The 22,568-nt window shown below is 41.5% G+C and overlaps 2 protein-coding genes across 7 annotated transcripts in view; one reads left to right on the top strand and one right to left on the bottom strand.

The window, feature by feature from the left end:
* Positions 1–2,134: 2,134 nt before the first annotated feature.
* On the top strand, positions 2,135–16,727 carry LOC134563544 (UDP-glucuronosyltransferase 2A2-like). Of its 3 annotated transcripts, none has more exons than XM_063421544.1 (6): positions 2,135–2,870; positions 9,252–9,400; positions 10,683–10,814; positions 11,231–11,318; positions 11,920–12,139; positions 13,372–16,727. In XM_063421544.1, the coding sequence occupies exons 1-6, from the start codon at positions 2,135–2,137 to the stop codon at positions 13,646–13,648; spliced, it is 1,602 nt and encodes a 533-aa protein (XP_063277614.1). In that variant the 3' UTR covers positions 13,649–16,727. The 3 variants fall into 3 exon arrangements, with proteins under 3 accessions (XP_063277614.1, XP_063277615.1, XP_063277613.1); XM_063421545.1 differs by lacking the exon at positions 2,135–2,870 and adding an exon at positions 4,371–5,266; XM_063421543.1 differs by lacking the exon at positions 2,135–2,870 and adding an exon at positions 5,692–7,757.
* The window catches only part of YTHDC1 (YTH N6-methyladenosine RNA binding protein C1), a 20,428-nt gene continuing 14,321 nt past the window's right edge, over positions 16,462–22,568 (bottom strand). For 2 of the 4 annotated variants that reach the window (XM_063421539.1, XM_063421541.1), the window contains 7 exons: positions 21,234–21,316; positions 19,818–19,854; positions 19,686–19,725; positions 19,521–19,583; positions 17,911–18,045; positions 17,071–17,278; positions 16,462–16,658 (listed from right to left, as the gene is read on the bottom strand). In XM_063421539.1, the coding sequence (XP_063277609.1) occupies positions 16,609–16,658; positions 17,071–17,278; positions 17,911–18,045; positions 19,521–19,583; positions 19,686–19,725; positions 19,818–19,854; positions 21,234–21,316 (616 nt within the window). In that variant the 3' untranslated portion in view covers positions 16,462–16,608. Of the gene's footprint in view, positions 17,279–17,910; positions 18,046–19,520; positions 19,584–19,685; positions 19,726–19,817; positions 19,855–21,233; positions 21,317–22,568 lie in introns of all 4 variants that reach the window. The other 2 variants (XM_063421540.1, XM_063421542.1) reach the window with 1 other exon arrangement.

The raw sequence follows: 22,568 nt of genomic DNA, 5'->3' as shown, positions 1-22,568 counted from the left end.
ACCATCTACTTTCTTCTGCCCCGCTTCTCTCTCATTTGCTGGATTTTGTTCTTTAATGCTCTCAAAATCGTCTCTGATCTGGGTAATCTGAGTATCATCTTTAGAGCTGGCTATGCAAACAAGACAAATTTAACTCTTTGGTTCTTCTAGCAATTGCTCTCATTTTCTATGGAGGAATTTGATACTAAGGGGTTGGAAACAAAAAAACAAGTTCCCATCTAAATTTTTATTCAGGGAAGTGGTCACAGCACCAAGCCTGACAGAGTTCAAGAAGCTTTTGGACAATGCTCTCAGGCACATGGTGTGACTCTTGGGGCCGTCCTGTACAGGGCCAGGAGTTGGACTTCAAGGATCCTTGTGGATCCCTTCCAGCTCATGGTATTCTATGGTTCTATGATCTGCTCTAGGGCGTATTAACATGGCCTTTCAATAGTTGCTGGAAAAACTCTAAGTTTCATATAGGACTTTACAAAACAAGCTAAATTAGCCTGAAAAAAAAATCATGCTCTGGATACAAAGATCTGTGGAGAGATTGTAGTGAAATTCCTCACTGTAAGGCCAAATTATGGTTGAAACATGCTGGCATAATAGTCCTGGATTCTGAAGGTTTAGAACAAGCCCTGTTGAATATTATGACAATACTTAAAAATCATTGAGATGCACCTTTAGATTACTGTATTTTCAGGTTACTGATCACTTGCCTAGATCTCTGGAACCAAGGGCAACAGAGACAAGTAACACACCAACTTTTGGAAACTTGCACAGACAGCACCAACTTTTGAAAACCTCTGCAAACAAACCACAAGACTCACTTTGTTCCTGTCGACAGTTTATAAACATATCTACTATGTAACAAACAATTTTGTTTTGCCACCTGGGACCCTAAAGGGAGTAAAAAAGTCTTTTTAGCAGTCAGACACCATATTTCTTATATCTAGGATATAAAGTCCTCTTAAGAACCTGGCTCTGTAATAACGTTATAGTATATTCTGGCAAGGGAAAACCATCTCAACCATTAAATTCCCAGAACATAACAAAGCAATGAATAAACACAGAATACATGCTTTGTTTCCATCATTCCGTATTTTATTACTTCCTCTTTTTGAAAAGTCCAGTTCAGAGGGTAACTTACTTAAGCTCCTTCTGCCTGATAACCAATCCTGCTGGAGCAGCCCAGGCACAGAGAAGGGGAGCAGCAAGGGAAAGGAGCAAACTGGTGTAGCAAATTGCACCTTGCAACTCAGAGAACAATGTTTGTGTACCTTGGAAGACTCTGCTAGGTAAGAGTTTTTTGCTGCATGGCATTTGTTCCTCAAATTGTGTTGGATTGAGTGTATCACTATATGTGTGGGTTTAGTTATCATTTCAGCTCCAGGTGGTTAAAGAACTGCTTCCAGGTGTTTATATTCAAGGGACAATTTTCCAAGTGAGAGCTATCCCAGATGATGTAGGTTTTGCTCTTTAGCACCTTTAGGGCCCAGAAGAGGCCCCGACCCCTATTTAGACACCCAAACTGAGCCCACAACATGACCAGGTTGGTGCTGATGTGCCACAGGCAGTAGCAATGGACTCACTGTGTTAAAAGTTGTCCAGGAGCAGTTGGAAGCTGCCAGTGACCTATTAGGACAAATTACATGTTATTATTGGCATTGTCATCAACCAAAGGAAGGTTGACTTCTCTCAGCATAAGAAATATCAGCACTTTTAGCATCTCACTGTGAAAAAGGAAAAGGCCACTTCCAATATGGCCTCTCATTCCTTGTCCTGCCTCTGGCATTGCTAGTTCAAGGAAAAAAAATGCAAGAGATTTGATTTGAGTCTCAGGGCTGGCATCTAGGGGACTGGCTCATTTGACAGCAGTGAGAATTGCTATCATACTCCTAACAAGAGAATAGAACTCCCTTAGCGGGAAGCTAACAGGGTAGAAGGCAGAAAGGGAAAAATGAATCACCAAACGTATATTTTTTCTTTTCAGAGCTTAGATGAAACACAGGCTATAAAGGCACTACCTGTGCAACAGCAACATCTCTCTTCTGCTAAGATTGCTAGTGAGGAGCCATCAAACACTACACAGACGTGCAGCACTTCCAACTGGAAGGGAAAATTCCCAGACTATCCAGCCCTTGACTCTGCCATGGCCATGAAAACAACCGGCTCAAAGATATGCCTCCAGCTGCTCCTTTTTCAGGTTACTCTTCTAGGGCCTGTCTTCTGTGGGAAGATACTGGTTTGGCCAACAGAAGGCAGCCACTGGCTGAACATGAACGTAATTATACAGGAGCTCGTCCGCCGTGGGCACAGCTTTACCATCCTGGTATCCAATGCTACCCTCTACATTGAACCGAGGCCTAAGGCCACTGAGAAGTTTGAGACCTACTACGTGCCCTTCAAGAAAGATGTTCCTGAGAGCCTGATTAATGGAATAGTGGATCTATGGCTCAACAACAGACCAACTGTCTTGACCTTCTGGCAGTTTTACAAGGAGCTGGGAAGGCTGTCCGTAGGCTGGCAGGAGATGAACAAGATAATGTGTGATGCAGTGCTGACCAACCAAGAGCTGATGGCTCGTCTGCAGGCATCTGGCTTTGACCTGCTGCTGTCAGACCCCGTGACCCCCTGTGGGGAACTCCTGGCTCTTAAGCTGGGCATTCCCTTTGTCTACTCGCTACGTTTCTCCCCAGCCTTCACTCTGGAAAGGCATTGCGGCAAGATCCCCACCCCACCATCCTACACACCTGCAGCCCTGTCTGAGCTCACTGACCGCATGTCTTTTGGGGAGAGAGTAAAAAACTTTGTGTCTTACTACCTGCAAGACTACGTTTTCCAGAGCTACTGGGGACATTGGGATATCTACTACAGCAAGGCCTTAGGTAAGCCTTCTGATACTTCACTTCTCATTATACAGTCTGTCCTTATGACCTGCAGATCTAGGAACCCACCAGCGTTGCAAAGGCAAGAGACAGGCAGCAAGAGTCTGTAATTATGTCCCTAAGAAGGGTCTGAGGCACAAGCAGTCAGGGTTCTGCTAAGCCATTGCATTGAGACAGGATCAGGGTCATGCTAACTGATGGATTTGATTTTTGGCATAATTTAATGCAGAGTTTGATACGACTTCCACACCATACAGGGCACTCAGCAAGGGTGACTGCTTGCACAGAAAGCAGCCAAGAACAGACTCATTTTCCTTATCCAGGGGACCATAATAAGGAGGGGGGAGCTGGTGAATTACAAGCTAGCCTTGTCACCCTCAGTAGCAATATTTAAGTGCATTGTGGCTTTGTAATAGAGACTTCACCTATGTCACTGGTCATATAAAACCAATTTTCTCCGCGCAAAACAAGTTTTATTCAGAACATACCCTCCCACCCACAAAGCAAACAGTGAAAACAAAAAAGCTTTCTCTGCAGTCTTTTCTTCTGGACTGTTTTGAGTGATCATGTAGAAAAATATGTTTATTATTAATCACATGTGACTTCTACTATGTTCCCATTGAGCTCTTCAAAAAGACCTCTTGCAAATCTCTCAGGGTTCAGTTGTCTGCAAATACCTGCCTGATGCAAGACTCCACAAGTACACCAAGCTGGAGTCAGTGTGTACAGTGTGTACAAGCAGAGATACATGAGGCATCTCAGCTTGGCTCCTCACAGTCCAGCTGTTCCCATGGTCCACATTTTTGTCCCAGAAAGGGTGCTCTAGGCAGGATGGAAACCATACCAAAAGCTTTGGATGACAACATTAGGAAACCATTGTGTAACAGCACTGGGCAGAAACCCTGTAATAATGATTTTTAGTACAGAAAAGAAAACTTACTCTTAAGAGGATTAATTTCTTAATTGCACATCAGGAGGGACCATATAAATAAAGCTGTTTAATGGATTTTCTGGTTCATAATTGGCACTTAGTGGCAGGCAGGAAGCCTGCACTATCCCCTCCTGGTCTCCCATGGTTCTTTGTAAGAGGAAAGTTCACATGAGGACGATCTTACTCTGATACTGGAGTATTTTGTTATGTAATTTCATCCACTTCAAGATGCAACTTTTTAGCTGCAGCCCCAGATCACCACTTTAATTGTGTCCTAAAGAGATGCTTAGTGGCTTTATAAAAGCAAAGAGGTGCCCACACAGTCAGTGAATATTTTGTTGCCTACTCAGCTGTGTTTCAAAGAGCCAGAAGAATGAAAAAGTCATCTCTTATACCAAAGAAAAACACAGAGACTGTAGATGGGCAGGAGGGATGGGATTACCAACAGGATTCAATCCTTGCTGGACTGAGACTCCCAGGGCTGACAGCGCTCCTTGCTGCTTCAGAGGAATCACATCTTCCAGCTTCAGCAAGCTGTTTACCACCAGAGGGTGCCAGCTGGTGCCAGTCACCATTTTGTGCCCTAAGAAAACATTATTAAACACGCTATTATCCAGTTCATTCACACTGCCTACCTTTGGCTTCCTGCCCTCGGGATCAAGGCAGCGTCATGCATGCCCAGCCCAGTTCGGGAACGCCTCTGCACCTGGTGAAGGAAGACCATGAGGGCATTGCCACACAGGGCAGGCTATGGCGGGGAAGGAGGTGACAGTGCTGTTGCTGCTGGCCCTGTTGGGCTTGGGGTCCGGGGGGAAGGTGTTGGTCTGGCCGGCTGACAACAGCCACTGGCTGAACATGGAGCACATACTACAGGAGCTTGTGGTCCGGGGCCATGAGGTGACCGTGCTGCTGCCTTCATGCTTCCTCATCCTCAATCCCAAGCAGCCCTCACCCTTCCAGTTTGAGGTAATTGAGACGCCAATCACCAAAAAGGAGATGACTGACTTAATGGATGAAATTTTCTATTTTTTTTTTTATGAGGAGAGAGAGCTACCTATCTGGAAAGGTGCTTACAAGATAGCTCGAAAGATGTTGCAGATGAAGAACATAACCAAAATAATTTGTGATGGAGTTGTGAAGAATGAGGCCCTGATGGAAAGACTGAGGGCATCCACCTTCGATGTCCTTTTGGCAGACCCACTGTTTCCCAGTGGGGAGCTTGTTGCTGAGAAGCTGGGCATCCCCTTTGTGTATACCTTCCGGTTCTCCATGGGCAATACGGTGGAGAGGCTCTGTGGAACACTCCCAGCACCTCCTTCCTATGTACCAACCACCCTAACCAGCCTAACAGATAGGATGACCTTCTGGCAAAGGCTAAAAAACTTCCTCAGCTACGCTTTGCAGGATTTCATATTTCATTATGTTCTCTGGGCCAACTGGGATCAATACTACAGTGAAGTTTTAGGTAAGGCTGCTCTCTTTCCAGAAATTACATCTGCTGTACACACAAGAGCAAATACCTAGAGATGAGAGGTTAAGGCACAAATCAGGGGCAAGACAGCCCCAGATTCATTCTCCTCCCTTCAAAATTCCTGCATCAAGTCAAACAATCCAGGCAAGTACAAACATTGCCTGTTAATCCTGACCTACTACAGTGGTAGAGCTAAGTCTGTACAGGTACTTCCAAGATATGTAAAACAGTGCTAAAGCACTTGAAAGAAGGCTCATTAGTCATATTCATAAATGAATCGTGACAAACACTAAGAACAGTAAAATACTGTATACCCACCAAACCCTAGTACTTCTTCTCCCATAGCATGCTTCTTACTTGCTACCTTTTCTCAAAATTAGAGACAATATCCTCCTCTAGACCTTTAAAAGCCTGGGAAACAGATGAGCCTCAATTCACAGTGATAAAAGGTCCTCTGCAGAGACATGGTTCTTTGCTTTTCTTAAAGTGTCTAAAAACCTATTAGATCATACTTATATTTATTGTGTTTTTGGTTTTTTGGTTTTTTTTTTAAATAATAATTGTATAATCGTTTTCCCATCTTTGCTCTAGGTGATTGTAGTAATGCTTAAAAGGAAACAGGCTAAACATATGCATTGCTGCTGGGGAGATAAAATGGGTATTTCAATATGAGACTTTAAAGTATTTTTATTTATATTTCACTAAAGGGCGGAGTTCTGTTGAGAGAGCCAAGTTGTTAAGGTATCCTACTCTTAGAGTACCTAGCTGTGTGTTTGTGTTGCTTATCGTGTTATGATGACAGAGACAGAAGATCTTGTGCTGGCTGAAGCATGGTTTGGGTTCTGTTGTGTAATCCTCAGAGCTGTTTGGATCTTGTGGTGTCATTTTTATTGTGAACTGAGGGGTTTAGCATTTAAGGCTGCAATATCATTTGTGCAATATCTGTTTTGTTAGCTTGCATGGACTGCATGGTGGATTTGTGCTGAAAAAAGTTTTGATAACACAGGGATGTTTTAATTACTGCTGAGCAGTGCTTACAGAGTATCAAGGCCTTTTCTACCTCTTACTCCACCCCACCAGTGAGGGGGCTGGGGATGCTCCTAAGAACTTGGGAGGGGACACAGCTGGGACAGCTGACCCCAACTCACCCAAGGGATACCCCAGCCCATGATGATTTTGTGCTCAGCAAAATAGAAGATATGGGGGAGAAGTTTGTCAGGGTTGCTGTTTCTCAGGGACTCACTGGTAGTGAGTCTCATTGGCTGGTAGCGAGCAACAGTTCTTTTTGCATCACTTGCTTTCCTTGCCCTTTTTTTATCTATCCTTTTTTTTTTTTTTTCCCTCAGTCTCAGTCCATGAGTTTTCTCACTTTAGCTGTTCCTTTTCTCCTCCTGTGGGAGATTTAGAGGCTCTGTGGTGCCTAGCTGCCTATCAAGACTAAACCACAACACAGGGAAAAAGGCTTCTGGTCCTCACATGCAGCAAAATGCACTTTGTAGTGAGCAGATAGGAGCTGCTGTAATTTTGAGATCAGCTGTGGCTCTGCATGACACTCCAGAACAGGATTTGCTGCTTGCCCAGTCCTCCTGTAAGTGTTGTTCTGTGTTACGACATTCCCTCTTGCCACATTTGCCAATCTTGTCACGTTTGCCAGTCTAGTCACCGAACAGATGCCACTTTTGATTGGTTGGCTCTACAGTGTCTGCACAGTGAAGCAGTGAACTGCTTCCAGTTCGGTCAGACCGGAGTTGTATGTGGAATGCTGAGATGTTGGGGCCAAAGTTCCCCTGGCTGCTCTGGGCCTACACATGCTGCTGCAGGACCAGTTTTTGTGGGAGGGTGGTGGTCTGGCCCACTGATGCCAGTCACTGGATCAATGTGAAAGTGCTTCTGCAAGAGCTTGTTCTCCGGGGTCATGAAGTGACTGTGCTGGTGCCCTCAAGCAATCTGCTCATCAACTACCAGGACACCTCCTCCCCTTTCACTTTTGAGGTCCTGCAAGTCCCCTTTAGCCAGGAGACCCTGGATGCCTCCATGGAGGACTTCCTCAATTTCTGGATGAATGAAGCCGCTAATCTCTTCCCATGGGAGATCATGTGGATGATGAAAGAGCAACTGGAGGTCTTCACCAATATGTCAAAGCAGACGTGTGACACCTTGAACTCTCACCTGATAGCAAAGCTGCAGCAGGCCAAGTTTGATATTCTGATCGCTGACCCCCTGTCTGTAGGTGGGGAACTTGTAGCAGAAATCCTAGAGATCCCTTTTGTCTACAGCTTCCGCTTCTCTGACGGGAATGTGGTAGAGCGGCTGTGTGGTGGGCTCCCGTCCCTACCTTCCTATGTGCCTGCTAGCACAACGGGGCTGACACACCAGATGTCCTTTACAGAAAGACTACAGAACTTCCTCTTTTACATTTGCACGGATTTATTTTTCATGAGGTTTTGGCGAGATGAATGGGATGGGTACTACAGTAATGTCTTAGGTAAGGCAGCTGTTGAGTGGTTTCTTTTCTTGCATGGGTTGTGCCTTTTGAATGCTTTGGGACCACCATGCTGAGGTCTCAAAATATTCCTTCTCAAAGGCCAGCAGAGGTGGCATTCCTGAATTATCTTGCAACTGCATAGTGCAGGATGCTGAGTCTTGAGTTCAATTCTTAGCGGTGAATGCTGTCACCTTTCCCCTTCATCCACCATTCAGAGTTTGAAACAGTCTCATTAAACTACATACATACTTGAAAATTTTGCTCCAACGTAGTACAACTCAGGCATGATTCAGTATTTAGTGAAGAGACCTTTTAGTTCAATGGACTTTGAATCTTGTCCAGGGTATTTAAGTTTAGGCAGATAATGAGTGAACAGCAAACACAAGGGCATCTCTTCTGGTGCTGTCCAATCTTTTCCTGCATTTGCAAAGAATGCCTTCGTGCTCTGAAAACTAGTCCCTCTTCCTTGAATTTTTAATACTACATAAAGACAATTACACCTTTGCATTACTCTACTTGTAATGCAAACTTGATTTTCACTTCAGCAACTTTGTAACTGACTCATTGCTCTACAATTTAAAGAAAAAATTACTGGTGTAGATTATTATACCAATCAAGTAGTAAAAGAAGATGCCCTACAGATAATTTTCATCTTGCTGCTTATTTAGCTTGATTCCTGCTCACATTAGATTGGCTTTGGAAAACTATTTATCAATACTTTTAACCCTTTTACTCCTCAGATTCACTTCGTGGAGAAAACACTGCAAAGACAACTTACAACACATACCTAAGAATATATATTTTTCCAAATTGTAAACTATAAAACATAAGATTACCATTAGACTTTTTTTTTTTCAGATGAATTTCTAGAAATATTGAATTTTGCATACAATGACATTAAAAGTGTCTATGGAGTTGGCCATTTTTTCTGAATATATGTAAGCAGCAGCTGACCCAGTCCTCAAGAAAACTAGAGATGTCTGTACCTGTCTTTTTTTTGTTGTCTGAGCAGCCACTGCACGAATCATCATTTGAAAAATGCTACAGAACTTTCTTTAAAAACTTTTCTTCTCCCTGACAGGTGATCATCACTTTGTGATTCATTCATTTTTTATTTGGTTTTCTGTGATTGTTCTCTTTTCCAAGTGTTCTCTGTGTTTTTACTACATGCACAGGTAATAATTCAGCACTACTAGAATTGCACTTCTATATTAGATACTAAATGCTTCTTGCATGTATTTCTCTAAAGTAATCATGAAAGTTCAAAATCCTTTTAGAGATTGTACCGCCTTGCTCATGGCCACCTGCTAAAGCTGAACACAAAACAGGGCAAGGAATAGATGCAGATTTGTGGATGTTTTCATTTTATGCATGGTTTGATAAACTACACTGATTGGAAGTGCCAAAAGACAAAGGTAAGGCTCTTGTTTCACAATCTAGAGCAAACAAGGTCACTCCCGTTCATGTTGTAAACCTCTTGTACCTTGTTCACAGGCAAGCCCACAACTCTGTGTGAGACCATGGGGAAAGCAGAGATTTGGTTAATCAGAACATACTGGGATTTTGAATTTCCACGCCCTTTCCTGCCCAACTTCGAGTTTGTTGGAGGACTTCATTGCCAGCCAGCAAAACCATTACCAAAGGTATCCCAACTTCATTCTGCCATTGGCTGGTTTGTTACAAAGACTGTTTCTCTCCCTGATAACTACGCAAGCCATGTCAAAGAAGATGCTCTGGTACTGCTGGGGAGCAAGGAACTATTTAGCATCCATCCATACTTGTCCAAACTGAGGGCTGGTTTACAGCCTCTGTCATAAAAGAGGATAGCTGATGTCAGCATGGGGTAATAGAGTGTCTATATTAGGAAAAATAGGTGCTACCTCAGGGTACTTAAATGTAGTATTTAATTCTAAGACACAGACTTGCAGACCTGATGCCAGAAGGCACTGCAACAAGACAAATTCTTTAGGTAAAATGGGGTCAAAACTTGCAGAAATAGATGAGTGATAAACACTTTTTCTATTGTACCTTAGTTTAAGACATCTTAAAGGGAGTAAAACACTGAGCATCTCCAGCCTATACTCTGCTGTAAATTGCCGTATTCAGGTGGAATTTGAAACTCCCAAATACTGAAGATGACAGGACAAGCTCTGGTGTAGACTGACATTCCTGTAGGAACCTTGGAAGATACAGACCATCTTCAGGGCAAATTGTCTACTAAAAGTAACCTTCTAACTCTCTTCACTCTCCCCTGTATCATAGTTTAGCTTAGGGAAAATGGATAACTGTTCTCTTTTGCATGGTACTGCTCTAGTTCACATGACATTACCTAATAAAGGAACAGGAAAACCTATTGGTCTGATTTGTAGAAAAATTTTTGAGCAATTGGTTTTGGTTTTTTGAGCAAGTGGTGCATTGTAAGAAATGAGAGCTGTCTGATTAGCAAAGTGACAGCACCAACTTGGTGAATCTGTGATTAGGATGCTGAAACGTGATAAATGTGTATATATGTGTATATATATGTATATATATGTGTGTGTGTATATATATATATGTGGAGCTGTATAACGCAAAGTACTTGTTCCAGAAAAATCCAGAACCATGACCATGCTAGGGAGAGTGTCAGAGTGCAGCCTGCTCATGATAATGCCAGAATTCATTCCTGCTGCTTGAAATGTATCCTGAAACTTGCTTTCAAAAAGACGAAGAATCTGTCACCTGTCTCAACTTGTCCTGCTCATTGTTGGGGAGAAAACTGACTGTTTTCTACAGGGCTAGGTCTGTCTTTGTCAAGCCTTTCTGTCAGGAGATGCTCACACCACCATCATTTCCTAAATAAGCTGAAAACATTATGCTCTCTATTTACAGAAATCTGTGTAATCTACATTATGTAATTACCCCTGGTATGTCTTCTGCCTCTTCTAGGAAATGGAAGAATTTGTTCAAAGCTCAGGGGAACATGGTGTCATTGTATTCACTCTTGGATCGATGGTCTACAATCTAAGTGATGAAAGAAGTAATGTGATCGCCAAAGCCCTCAGCCAGCTTCCACAAAAGGTGAACTTCTTTTCAAGCCTAAAACAAGTTGCCCTATAGCCTTGCTTTTTTCACTCCCATTGCTCTCAGTGAGCCTTTTTTGTTTGGAGTGGCCTGCTCTTTACCTCCATCCCTGATGTGATACAGCCAGGAAGCTGGGCTCTCTCAGAGAGACAGACTGCTGAGTTACTTCATGGGGAGTTCTGCTGTTTCACCTTCTCTGAACCAAATGACATGGAGGGCAAAATACAAAATTCACTCCATGCATTTTCTATAATTAGCACATAATAACCCATAAAAGAGTTCAGCTGGAGCCAAAGTTATTTGAATTACTGGGAAAAGGTATGTGGGTTTGAGATAAAGCTCTAAATTACATGTAATAATACAGAAAGGCATATCACATGCACCATGTTTATCTTATTCTTCCTTTGTTCAAGGTCCTCTGGCGGTACAAAGGGAAAAAGCCAGAAACTCTGGGCTCCAACACCAGGATTTTTGACTGGATACCACAAAATGACCTGCTTGGTGAGACTGATTGTATTTGGGATGGATTGCACCCTTGGAAAAACTGTTTTCTTTGTTTTTCCACTAGAATGGTTAATTCAGGCAACAGAACCATGTAACACTTGTGGGTACACTTTGTTTCACAGCTTAAATTGCAAAACTTTGCACTTGGGAGCCTTAGTTTCCTAAAAGGCTGTGACTTGCATGGCAGTTGTCTGGAAGGGCTAAAAAGCACCTGTAGGCGGGAGTAAATACCAAAATAGAAATGTACTCTGGAGCTGGATTTGGCATCTGCAGTTCATGTCCAGGGCTCATTCTTCAAAATGCTTGACCTAAGCAAGGCTGAACAACGGGACTGTTCTGAGCCTGGTACCATGTGGAAACTACAACTGTACAATAGTGGAAGGGCTGCAGTAACTGTGGGGTAGTCTGGCAGGACACTCTGATTGCATGTTGCGTTAAAATATATATGACTGTGTGAAAGCTAAGCTCGCCTGCTGATCTGGGGTCAGGGTTGCTCCCTTCTCTAGCAGTGCACTGGCCCCTCTATGCAGTGCTCATATCCTAGTGAATGCAGTCTGCCACAGCTGCTGTAACATGCACCTCTCCTTCCCTGTTCCAGGCCATCCCTTGACTAAGGCCTTTATTACACATGGTGGGACCAATGGGCTCTATGAAGCCATCTACCATGGGATCCCAATGGTTGGGATTCCCATGTTTGCTGACCAGCATGACAACATTGCTCACATGGTAGCAAAAGGAGCTGCAGTTCAGGTGGATTTCAACACAATGAAGACGCAGGACCTCGTGGATGCACTGAACGCAGTCATTTACAATTCCACGTGAGTTTTGTTCTTGCCTTACAATAAGCTGAGGTTATTAAAACCCTGGCTCTTTTGGGAATGGAAAATGCAGAGTAGCTGAAGTTTGGATTTCAGATGAAAAGAACTCTTCCTTTCTGAGAATCAGCTTTTCTCAAAAAGGAGAGATCAGTAATTCGGTTTTCCATATACCGCATTTTATAAGTGCTTTGAGAAAAATAGTTCTTGGAAAGTTCAGAGGAGCTTTTGAGAGTTCTCTGCTAATGTAAATCCTCTGGAGCATCTGAATGACAAGTCTAGTTTTATTAGGTCTTAGCTGCCTTTAGTCATAACAGTTCTTTCTCCTACACCTGACTTAGCAGTATCCTTAGGTTACCGTACCCATCAGTCAGAACTTGGAGGAGAAGGAAGCCCAGCAGCTGGGATCCCTTGCTAAGGATAAGAACACTGACAAAGGGATTGGAAAAATGCAGAAGTACTCCATCCTTAGCACCAATTCCCATCCAGTTTGAAGGACAGGTATTCCTTCAAGTAAAAACCTGCGAACTCCAGAAGCAAAGGGACCATCACTGATGGAGGTATCTAGTATCTGAGAGAGTCAGCCATGGTGGAAGTGATCTGTAACAACTTGGCTGGCAGCAGGTACATGTGGCCTCCCCACCCTTCCCCTTGGTTTTACTACTGAGCTGTGACACCATAGGGTCTGGGATCCCCTTGGGTCACAGTTGGGATCAGCTTTCCTTGCTGTGTCCCAATTGCTTGTGCAGTCCCAGGCTAATTGTTGGTGGGATGGTGTGAGAGCCAGAAAATGCCTTGACTCAATATAGGCTCAGCACTAAGGAAAACATTCCTGTTTTATCAACACTGCTTCCAGCACAAATCCAAAAAATAGCCCACACCAGCTATTATGAAGAAAGTTAATTCTATCCCAGTGCAAATCAGCACACTATTATATTGGAGCAGAAATACTGTAAATGTTTTCATGTTGGTTTTTTTAAGAGTATCTGGAATAATTTTGAGTAAGTTTTTTTGCAAAGTATTGGCTTTCCCTATTACTATTCTTAATGCAATTTTATGCATACAGGAATAAACTGGACCAGTTTCAAATATATTTAGGTAAGATTGATGAAAGTAAAACCAGGGCTGTCTGCCTTCCTCAAGAGGGCTGCCAGGTGCTAAATGGTTTGTTTCAGGAATAAGTGAGAAATCTCTTCAGTTTCCTTTTTTTTTTTTTTTTTTTTTTTTTCCTCCAGCTACAAGGAAAATGCTCTAAAGTTATCCAAGATACAGCATGACCAGCCTATTAAGCCTCTGGACAGAGCTGTCTTCTGGATTGAATTTGTCATGCGTCACAAAGGAGCAAAGCACTTGAGACCAGCTGCTCACCATCTCACCTGGTACCAGTACCACTCCCTGGATGTTCTGGCATTCTTGTTCACCTGTGCAGCCACTATTGTCTTCATTCTTTTCAAGTGCTGCCTGTGTTGCTGTAGAAGATGTGGCAGAATTGCAAAGAAGAAGAAAGAATAGACACTTTGCTCCCAGCAGCAGTTTTCTTCTCCTAGGTTGATTAAGCAAGGCATTTATGCATATTCTTTGGTGAACAGGTTTACTGGGATATGCCTTAAGCTGGGCATATCATGAATGCACCACAACAAAGCTGTTGTGGTGCATGGCTGCTTGCTTAGCCAGCAAATTCTTTCTGGTCTAAATAAAATTGAATTACAGTTGCTTTATCCCTCAGGACCATGTTAGCTGATCACACATGGTCATTGCCATGGCAATTGTTTCTCTAAGTTTTCAAATATCTCAGATATTTTGGTATATTTTGTAAATTCAGCCCATGGGTCTACAACTAGGCTCCTTATCCTAACTCTGTCCTCTCCTCTAGTGTCATGCAGGCTTGATCACTGATTCACAACCAATCATGCCTCCTCTCCTGTCAGAAAAGCTCTCTCCACACTGGACAGCAAATCCAAGGTCATGGGCTCCTAAAAAGCGCCCATCTGAAGGGCCACGATCGTGAAAACTGGGAGCTGCAAGTGGCAAGTGCCCTGACTACTTGGGAGTTGAGAGGAGACTAGAATGCTAAGACCATAAAAAAAATTGCTTTCCTGGGAACCATTTCTCTTTCCCATTCAGTCCAGAATTTCTACTTCATAGGCCATCATTCTAACTGCAACACTGCAGGGATGTGAAAACCACTTCTGTCAGGAACTTGCCCATCTTAACTCCCAAACGCCTCTGAGCCTGCTAATTGATAAATGCAGGAAAAGATCTGGAGAGGGAACTTGCAAAGAGATAACATTCCATGTGGGAACAGCAAAATAGACACTTGCTTTGCCTGAAAAGTTGGAGAGAAAATAGTGCTGCACTTGGGCCAGATAAAAGTAGTAAATGTAATACTTCTTCAGGTGTTAAAGATGCCTGTAAAATGCTGCTAGTCCAGGCCTCCTGTTCTAGGTAAGGTTATTTCACTACTGTGCCAGCTTACTGAAGAAAACAACTGCTAGAATTTTAACTGATATTTTTAAATACTCTGGAATTGTTTTCAAACAGAACATGATTATTTGTTTACATAATAAAATTCCCTACACCACATCAACTTTTTTTTATTAGCATTGTCATATTTCAACATCTGCTTAAACTTCTTCATGCTACAATATGTACAAAAGGCCAACCATTTCCAAACTGAAGAGAGGTTACAAGAAGACTACTGCATCTCATGGCAAGTTCTGGTGTACTGTTCCTGTTGTCATGATGAGATCATAACCAGGAATATGCAGTGAATAGAAAGGGGCACGACACTAAGGCCCCAGATCAGAAAGGGGTTGCTGTAACTGTTCAGAATAGCAGGTGGGTCCCTAGGCACAGCTCCACCAAGCTGTATCACTACCAGTCCTTGTCATCCAGTTGCTGAGATGTCAGTTCAGAAGCCAGAAGACCAGCAAGCCTCTGAGCACAGGTGCTGGTCAGACAGGGCTAACAAAGGACACTGGAAACACAATAGATGGGAAAAGCTGAACAGATTTGCTGCACAGTCATGGTAAGGAGGCACTTCTTTACTGTAACCTACTCAGAGAGATTTATCTGGTATTGAATTTTAAAATAAACAAACAAACCCCCAAACAAAATAGCTCAAACAAAACCAACACCCTCTCTTCATTTTAGAGTCTGTACATAATGCAGAGATAGATATCAAGGAATGAGGGTGCTCTATGATGCATATCTCCAATTAGACACAGAATGTATTCTAAATCTGACAGACCGATCTAATCCTCCAGCTAGCAGGCAATACCTCTCTGTGCACAATAAACTGTGTTAAGGAACCCAAACACATATTCAGCCTCTTGTACTGCCTAAAGAAACGAAACATACTTGTACATTGGAGGTCTAGCTTTTTAACACATTTACTGTGATTGTAGACTAAAATAAACAGAGCTCAAATTATTGCCAGGTCAAAAAACCCCCACATTTCCACAAATGCCACACAGTGGCCAGTCCTATACTGCCTTTTATAAAAACAGCTGCAACACCCAGCAGGGTAGAACTGGAGGTGTTTAAAGCACAGTCTGGATTTGTTACATGAGAGGACACTGAAGAAAGTTTATGAAGAATGCCACCAAGGCAGTGCTACTTCTACAAGTTTAGGAAAGTTGGAAACTGCTGGATAAACTGAAGAACTTCAACTATAAGTTGTATTCCCCCCTCCCCCTCCAAGTTTTAAAATCGGCATTTAGGTTAAAATATTTGCTCTTTAAGTGAAGTAACAAGTGATTATTACAAAGAATGCATGTGCAGACTCTGGATCTTGCAGGACTAACACATTCCCGAGACAGGTGTGTTGTGGCTGAGGACAGCTTCTCAACAGCTTGAAGACCATATGATTAAGTTGAACATATAGGGCCTTAATAACTCTGATGAACAGCAGGAGTTACTGGCTACTTCACTAAGGAAATAGAAATGCAATTACCTTTTACATCAGTAGTCCTAAATTCAGGCTTCAGATCATTTCACTTACCACAAGGAATATTTGAACTATTTCTGAACATAGATCTTTTCCTAGAACTGTCAGCATGTAGCAAAGCTGTCAAGCTTAGAAAACCAAGAAACCCAACATGGAGCTTTAAACATTTCAATAGTTACCAATTTATTTTTATATAAAAAAAAAATGGTAGCAATGTAGAATACAGCAATATTTTCTGGTTTCACACACGCAGGTTGTGAACATTCCAAGCAATGTGTACATTTTGGAAAGAGACTAGACAAGAGAATTGACCAAAATGTTACTGAACACAGGAAGGTTTTTAAAAAAAGGCTAAAAATCAGGTATCAATAGTGTCTTCTTAATATTGCTTTCCTTACTGAAGACCGAAAAAACCCCACTTGACTTCACAGATAGGGTTAAAAAATGGCAGGGGGAAGAGGGGGGGGAAAAAAGGCTGCTACAACACTGCCATACCGCCAAAAAAAGAAAAAGAAATCATACTTCAATATTTGCATACTTGATAGCAGCATTCTCCCATCGAACCATATGAAACTACAGGAAGAAAACATCAAAGCAAAAAAAAAAAAAAAAAAAGAAAAGAAAAAGGCAGTTATCCATCAGTATTCAAAAACCTAGAATGAAGTCATTGTAGATGACATAGTAGATGAACACTTATTGAGAATTAATCAGTATCTACATTCTTAGCTGCTTCCAACTCTGTTCCAATAGAAACATGAAGTTGAGAGTCAGCTTTGTGTATTTTATTTTTGGCCTATTTGAGTTTTTCCAGTTCATAGTTCACTGCATGCTTGGAATAGAGAGGGTCATTATAAATCCTTCTACACAATGAACTTTAAGTAGACAGCTGAAAATAAAAGGTACTACTTGTAAACACACAAAAAAATACAAGCTTTTTTTGTTTCAAGTGAGCACTGGTTCCAGATGGATTATCTTCGGTATCTACCTCTTTCACCTCTGTCTCTGTCCCGGTCACAAATCCTCTCTCTCTCCCTTTCCCGATCACGGCCTCTGTCCCGTTCTCTGTCTCTCCGATTATCTCGAGGCCGGTCACGCTCCCGCTCTCGGTCCCTCTCCCGGGGCCGGCTTCTCCGACCGCTGACAACAGCTTGCGTGCGGCGAAGGAAGTCGTCTACTCTCATGTCATAGTCGTGCTGTGATGAAAGGACACCTCTGCTGTTTTCTTTCCCAGGTCAGAATTCCCTCCCTTATCTATAGGGCTGGCTGTAACTCTTCAGAAAGCCCAGTATTTAAAGAAAGACAAACACAACCAAACAAGCGTCCAGCTTCCATGTGCAGAATCTGGGGTTCAAATGCCAGACACCAGCAAGAGACCTGAAAGCTAAGGAGCCTTTCAAGGCAGCTAACAAAAATTTAATAATCTGCCCTGTTTTCTGATGTGCCTGTAAGAAGTTTTTAAACAAAATTCTGCTGATAAAGTAATTTGTTGTCCATGAGCACAAGCAAAGTTACAGGTATGTCCTTATTCAAACTGGGCTTCAGCATGAAAATGTTCAGAGGTGGACAGGTTGGAAGCCAATTTAAGCATACACTTCAGTTTAAGAGTCTAAGAATTTTTCACTTCTACCTCACCAGGGAGAGAAATGCTTTTCAAGTTTGCTAGAAGTGTGCAGTCAATCTAAACAATTGATCTTTCCATGGAATTCTAACAAACGTCATAAACATGCCATTTATCATAGCCAACAAAGCTCCAGCTAGGCTACCCCTGGACCCCAGATTCCTACTCCAGCCTGCAAACTTGCATGCCCTCTGTGTGGACACTTACTACTCGTTTGTCTCTGTATCTCGCTTCATGGGGTACAGGATGATGTCCCGAGTATGGCGGGTGAGCTTGAGGTGGAGGTGCATGGTGCTGATAGTAAGGGTGGTGTGGTGGTTGCTCCATACCTGGATACGGTGGCTACAAGAAAGTTACAGGAAGTTTGTTGAAGCAAAGGAATGCACACAAGGAGTGCATCATTCAGATGGAAAACACAGCATCTAAATAAATCTGATCACAGCCTCCTAACTGAAGAGCAGACTACTTTCCATTAGGCTTGCATGCTTTATTACCTCTCTACCACTGCTTGGAGAAGTCTGGTAAACACCCTCCCCACAGCCCAATATCCCTTCCTTCCTTATTTATTTGCCTTAACATGACACTGTACATAAAACTTCTGCTACTTAAATATGGTAGTTTTGGTTTTGGACTTTTTAAACCTTTGCATGTAGAATGTGAATTCTGTCCAAACCAGAGAGCTCTTATAGAACCAAGTCATACTCATTCCTTATGAATATGTTTCTATTCTAAATTAAAAAAACCTGACTTTGCAAGAAAAATTATTTGACGAAATGCTAGCGGATTTTTTTTTGTTTTGTTTTTAAACAAGACATATGTTGCCTGACTTCTACCATTTCTTCAATCAGTAAGATCTTCCTTTGCCATAGTACCAAAGCATCTTGGCTTGTATTTCTGTCACAAAGAAAGTAAACGGAAGCACTGGATTCTAGGACAACTACTTGGACTGCATGCAGAAGAGGGGAGGAGAAAAAAAGAGTTTCTTGAGGCTTAACTGTGTTTGAAAAACTCTTTTCCTCTCCATTTGACAACACTGTTTACTTCCTTCAGTTGTAAAGAGTTGTGTTTCAGCTGAGAAAAATAAGAGGCTATAGGAGCATCTCTACATCTGTCACTGCTTTTTGCTCGTTGCCAGTACAAACAAGAGCCAAAAGTCTCATTACAGTTATGCAAAATTAGGCCAGACTTACTAAATATAACCAAAATAATCTCCCTAGTCAGTCCCTGTCAGGACTACTTCTCCTGACATGAAGGCAAAACCACAACTTGTACAAGTGAACTATCTACATAGATGTAGATATGTACACGCATGTATCTGCTCATTTGACTGGGAAAAAAAATTTCAGTGGAGGCTGTAATACAGGAAGATTCATTTTAATTAGGTTGAGCAGCACATTTTGCTCATTTCCTGCATGCTTCATTGCCACAGCCAAAAGCAAGCCACTGCACAACGCTAGAGCCCAGCAGCCCATTCCATGAGGCTCTTCAACGAGTCCATCTGTTTATGCATTCACTGTTCAAGAGCCAATTACCATGATTCAACAGAACACAGCATGTGATCACACCCTCCCATCTAGGATAAAGGAGGGTTCTGCTATTTCCTCAGTGCTTACTAAGAATGCCAGACTACAGTTGAGAGTAGATTTCAAAATACTTGCTTTCAGTATTTTTCCCCAAAAATTTTTACATGGTTACAGCAAAGATACATTTTAGGAAAAACAGAGTTGAGAGCACACTGAATATGCCAGGCTCTGTTAGGGGGAAACAAAAAGAAGCTGTATGCTAAGGAGGAAAGTCGAATTCAACAAGACACAAACCATTCCTTGCCATGGTGGTGGTGGTCCCATGTTGTGGAACTCCCTCACGTAATCATTGTAGGACTAAAATGAAAGACAGTAATATTAAAATTTGTGTTGAGTGTTCTTTGGAAGCGCAGAAAGCTGAATAGAAAGATCTCCTAAAATTTACATGCAACAACTTACCCCATTTAAAAATACATCTCGTCGAACTCCTGAAAATCGTCTGTTGGGAATAAAAATTTGTAGAACTAAATTCAACTTATCCATGCAGACAAGTTACCAGGGCATAAAATGAATAACATGAACACACCTTACCTGTCTACTTCGGGATATCTGGGATCCTTTAAATACCCTGTTCGAACATCAAGCAGTATTAATTCAATTCATTGTCTTGTCTTAACAATCTTAAAAATTATATTCATTAGAAAGACTCCTTTCATTCTGTGCCAGCTACAAAATTATGTCTACCTGCCATTACTTTCACTTTAAAAATAACTCTTGAAAACTTACAGCTTCTAACAGACAACGCAGACAAGTAATATAACGTAATAACAAAAAAGTGACATTGATAAACCCATAAGAACTTGCACACAGTACCAACAAATATGCAAGAGGGAAACTGTGCAAATTAAGACTTGAAATTTAGTCAAATGAATTAGGAATGCACATGAATTTGAAGAGTACTATTTCCAGGCAGTTAGCATGTGGCTGTCACTACTTCCTCCTTGTGTATGCTGCAGAATGAGTTCATCTGGGCAACCCTTAAAGCTCATTTCCGTATATGTTCTAGATACAATGCCACACAGGAAAATTAAAAACAAACTAAAAAGTATCTGGAAAAGCCCCACAGGGCAAAGAATTCTTACAGCTTCAGTAAATCCTCTTAAAGAGCTCAGTAGAATGGTACAGAACACCAGCCATGCTTACGCTAAAATAAAATGGCGCTTCTGAGCTTCAGTATTTTTAAAAAATCTTGTTCTGCTTTTTAAACAACTGCCTTAGAAAGATGTAGAGCAGCAACAACACTTTTTGCATGAAAGAATGCAGGTTTTGGAGACAAGCTGGACAGATAAAGGCATATTCATAACACGTTTAGAAATCTATGACTGAAATAGTGGAACACGCATTTCTAAGAGATGTGAAGCACAATTTGGTAGACTAAAAGTGACGATTTCTTAATAACTGCTTTCTGAAGAAAAAAAAAAGCTGCACTACCACTGCAAACATTTCTTTTTGGGAGCAACAAATTTCCCTTCATCATTAGATCATTGCAACATCCCTCTCCCTAATTCATGTCAAGCTTGTAAAAAAAAATTCTCTCTGAAGACATAACTGAATGTCTACCATCATCTCCACACAAAGGCTGCTAGCCAGGCAGTCTCAGCTGACATTCCCAGATGGAAATTTCTCCAACATTTTCATTTGATGATTAGCATCTTGATCTATTCTTGTGCCCACACTAACAAATCACTTGTGAGGATCATTCACAACAATGTACACAATTCAAGGTTCTTGGAAAGGGCTCAGCCTAGGTTAACTCAACTCTCAAACCAGTGAAACAGCGTCACTGACTTCTGCGAGAGGTGGGTTAAGCAGCAGGCAGCACCTGGAACAAGTCACATTTTTATATCCCAGTTTAATCAGTATTTTATTTTTGAATTAACAAGGATATACTAAAAGAGAAAACACTTGTGAATTGGTGCACACAAATCTTCAGAGTAAGATATTAACCTGGTCTTTGGTGAAACTCAGGGGCATAGTCAATCCTTGGTTTCTTTCTGCTGTTATGAATATCATAATCTTCTGGTCGACGCCTACACAAATTAGATATCAAAGATTAAACAAGGTTGTTTGGAGCATTAGTCACAGCAGAGTAACTCACAGGAATAGTCTGAGCTGCCCAGGATATCAAAGTAATCATTCTCAATTCTATTTGCCTAAAAATATTCTACAGCTAAATAGATTATAAATCTGAACTGAAAGAATCAGAAATAGCTCAATTACATACACTCCACTGTTACTTTCTGTCTACAGGAATTCTGGTAGTTAAGGACCCAACAGTACCTTCATACCAAACAAAAGGGAAAAAATTTGCCTAAACCCAACTCAAACTTAGGCATTAACATTACACTTTACAGATTACATTCTGAAACAAGCTATTGGACAAAAAAATTCACAGAACATTGCAGTCAGAGGGTATGAAACTACTGCATTTGATAGCTATAGGTTAAAGAATTCTTTAAAATATCAACTTCCATAACACACATAAATAAAACTCTGCATGCTTTGTGAAATTGCAGCTTTAACTGTGACTTTCCTAGTTTAATAGGCCAATTTTATTATTTCTAATCATTTCTGTTCTAAGCAATTTACTAGAAATGCATTGGTGCATTTTACAATTTAATAATGCTCAAGCTTCCTAATAATTAAAATAATTAGGGCTCTTCGCTATAAAAACAGCTCTTTGATGGAGAGATGTTAATAACTCTGTTCTTCCTTATAAGGTTATATTCCAGTTGCTGTTAGGCTTAAAAAGAGCTGACACCTGGTTGCTTATTTTGCACCTAGGTACATAAACATTACTGGGAGACTCCAGTGCTAATGTAACAGTGTTTCTAAACACAAAGCAGCTACAAAACCATTCCATTCCCACACCCCTCCCCCTCCCCAACAGTATAATTCCTTACGACAAGACATTAACACTTTCTTAAATTGCTTAATTACTGTGCAACTTGCTGGCTGAGTAACAAGCTCATATAGCTTTTGGTTTTATAAAGTGACTTCTCCCTCCCTCCCCCAACTTCAGTCTTTAAAGCCCACCATACCCAGTTACTAAGCTTTTTAAAACGGAAGCAGATTCTTTAGTATGAGCAAAAAGCCCAAAAACCAAAGCAGTTGCATCTACAGCAAATTCAAAGAATATAAAAGCTGGTGTAAAAAATAAACATACCGCTTTCTTGTAGTTTTGAGAGTGTTTACGACCGGTATAAAATATGATAGAAACAGTTCATATAGTAGTCCAACTACTGACTTTAAGCTGTAAGCCACATACATAAATGGAGGCCC

Source organism: Prinia subflava, chromosome Z (assembly GCF_021018805.1).
Source record: "Prinia subflava isolate CZ2003 ecotype Zambia chromosome Z, Cam_Psub_1.2, whole genome shotgun sequence".
NCBI classification, from domain to species: domain Eukaryota; kingdom Metazoa; phylum Chordata; class Aves; order Passeriformes; family Cisticolidae; genus Prinia; species Prinia subflava.
This window is presented reverse-complemented; position numbering and strand designations above follow the sequence as displayed.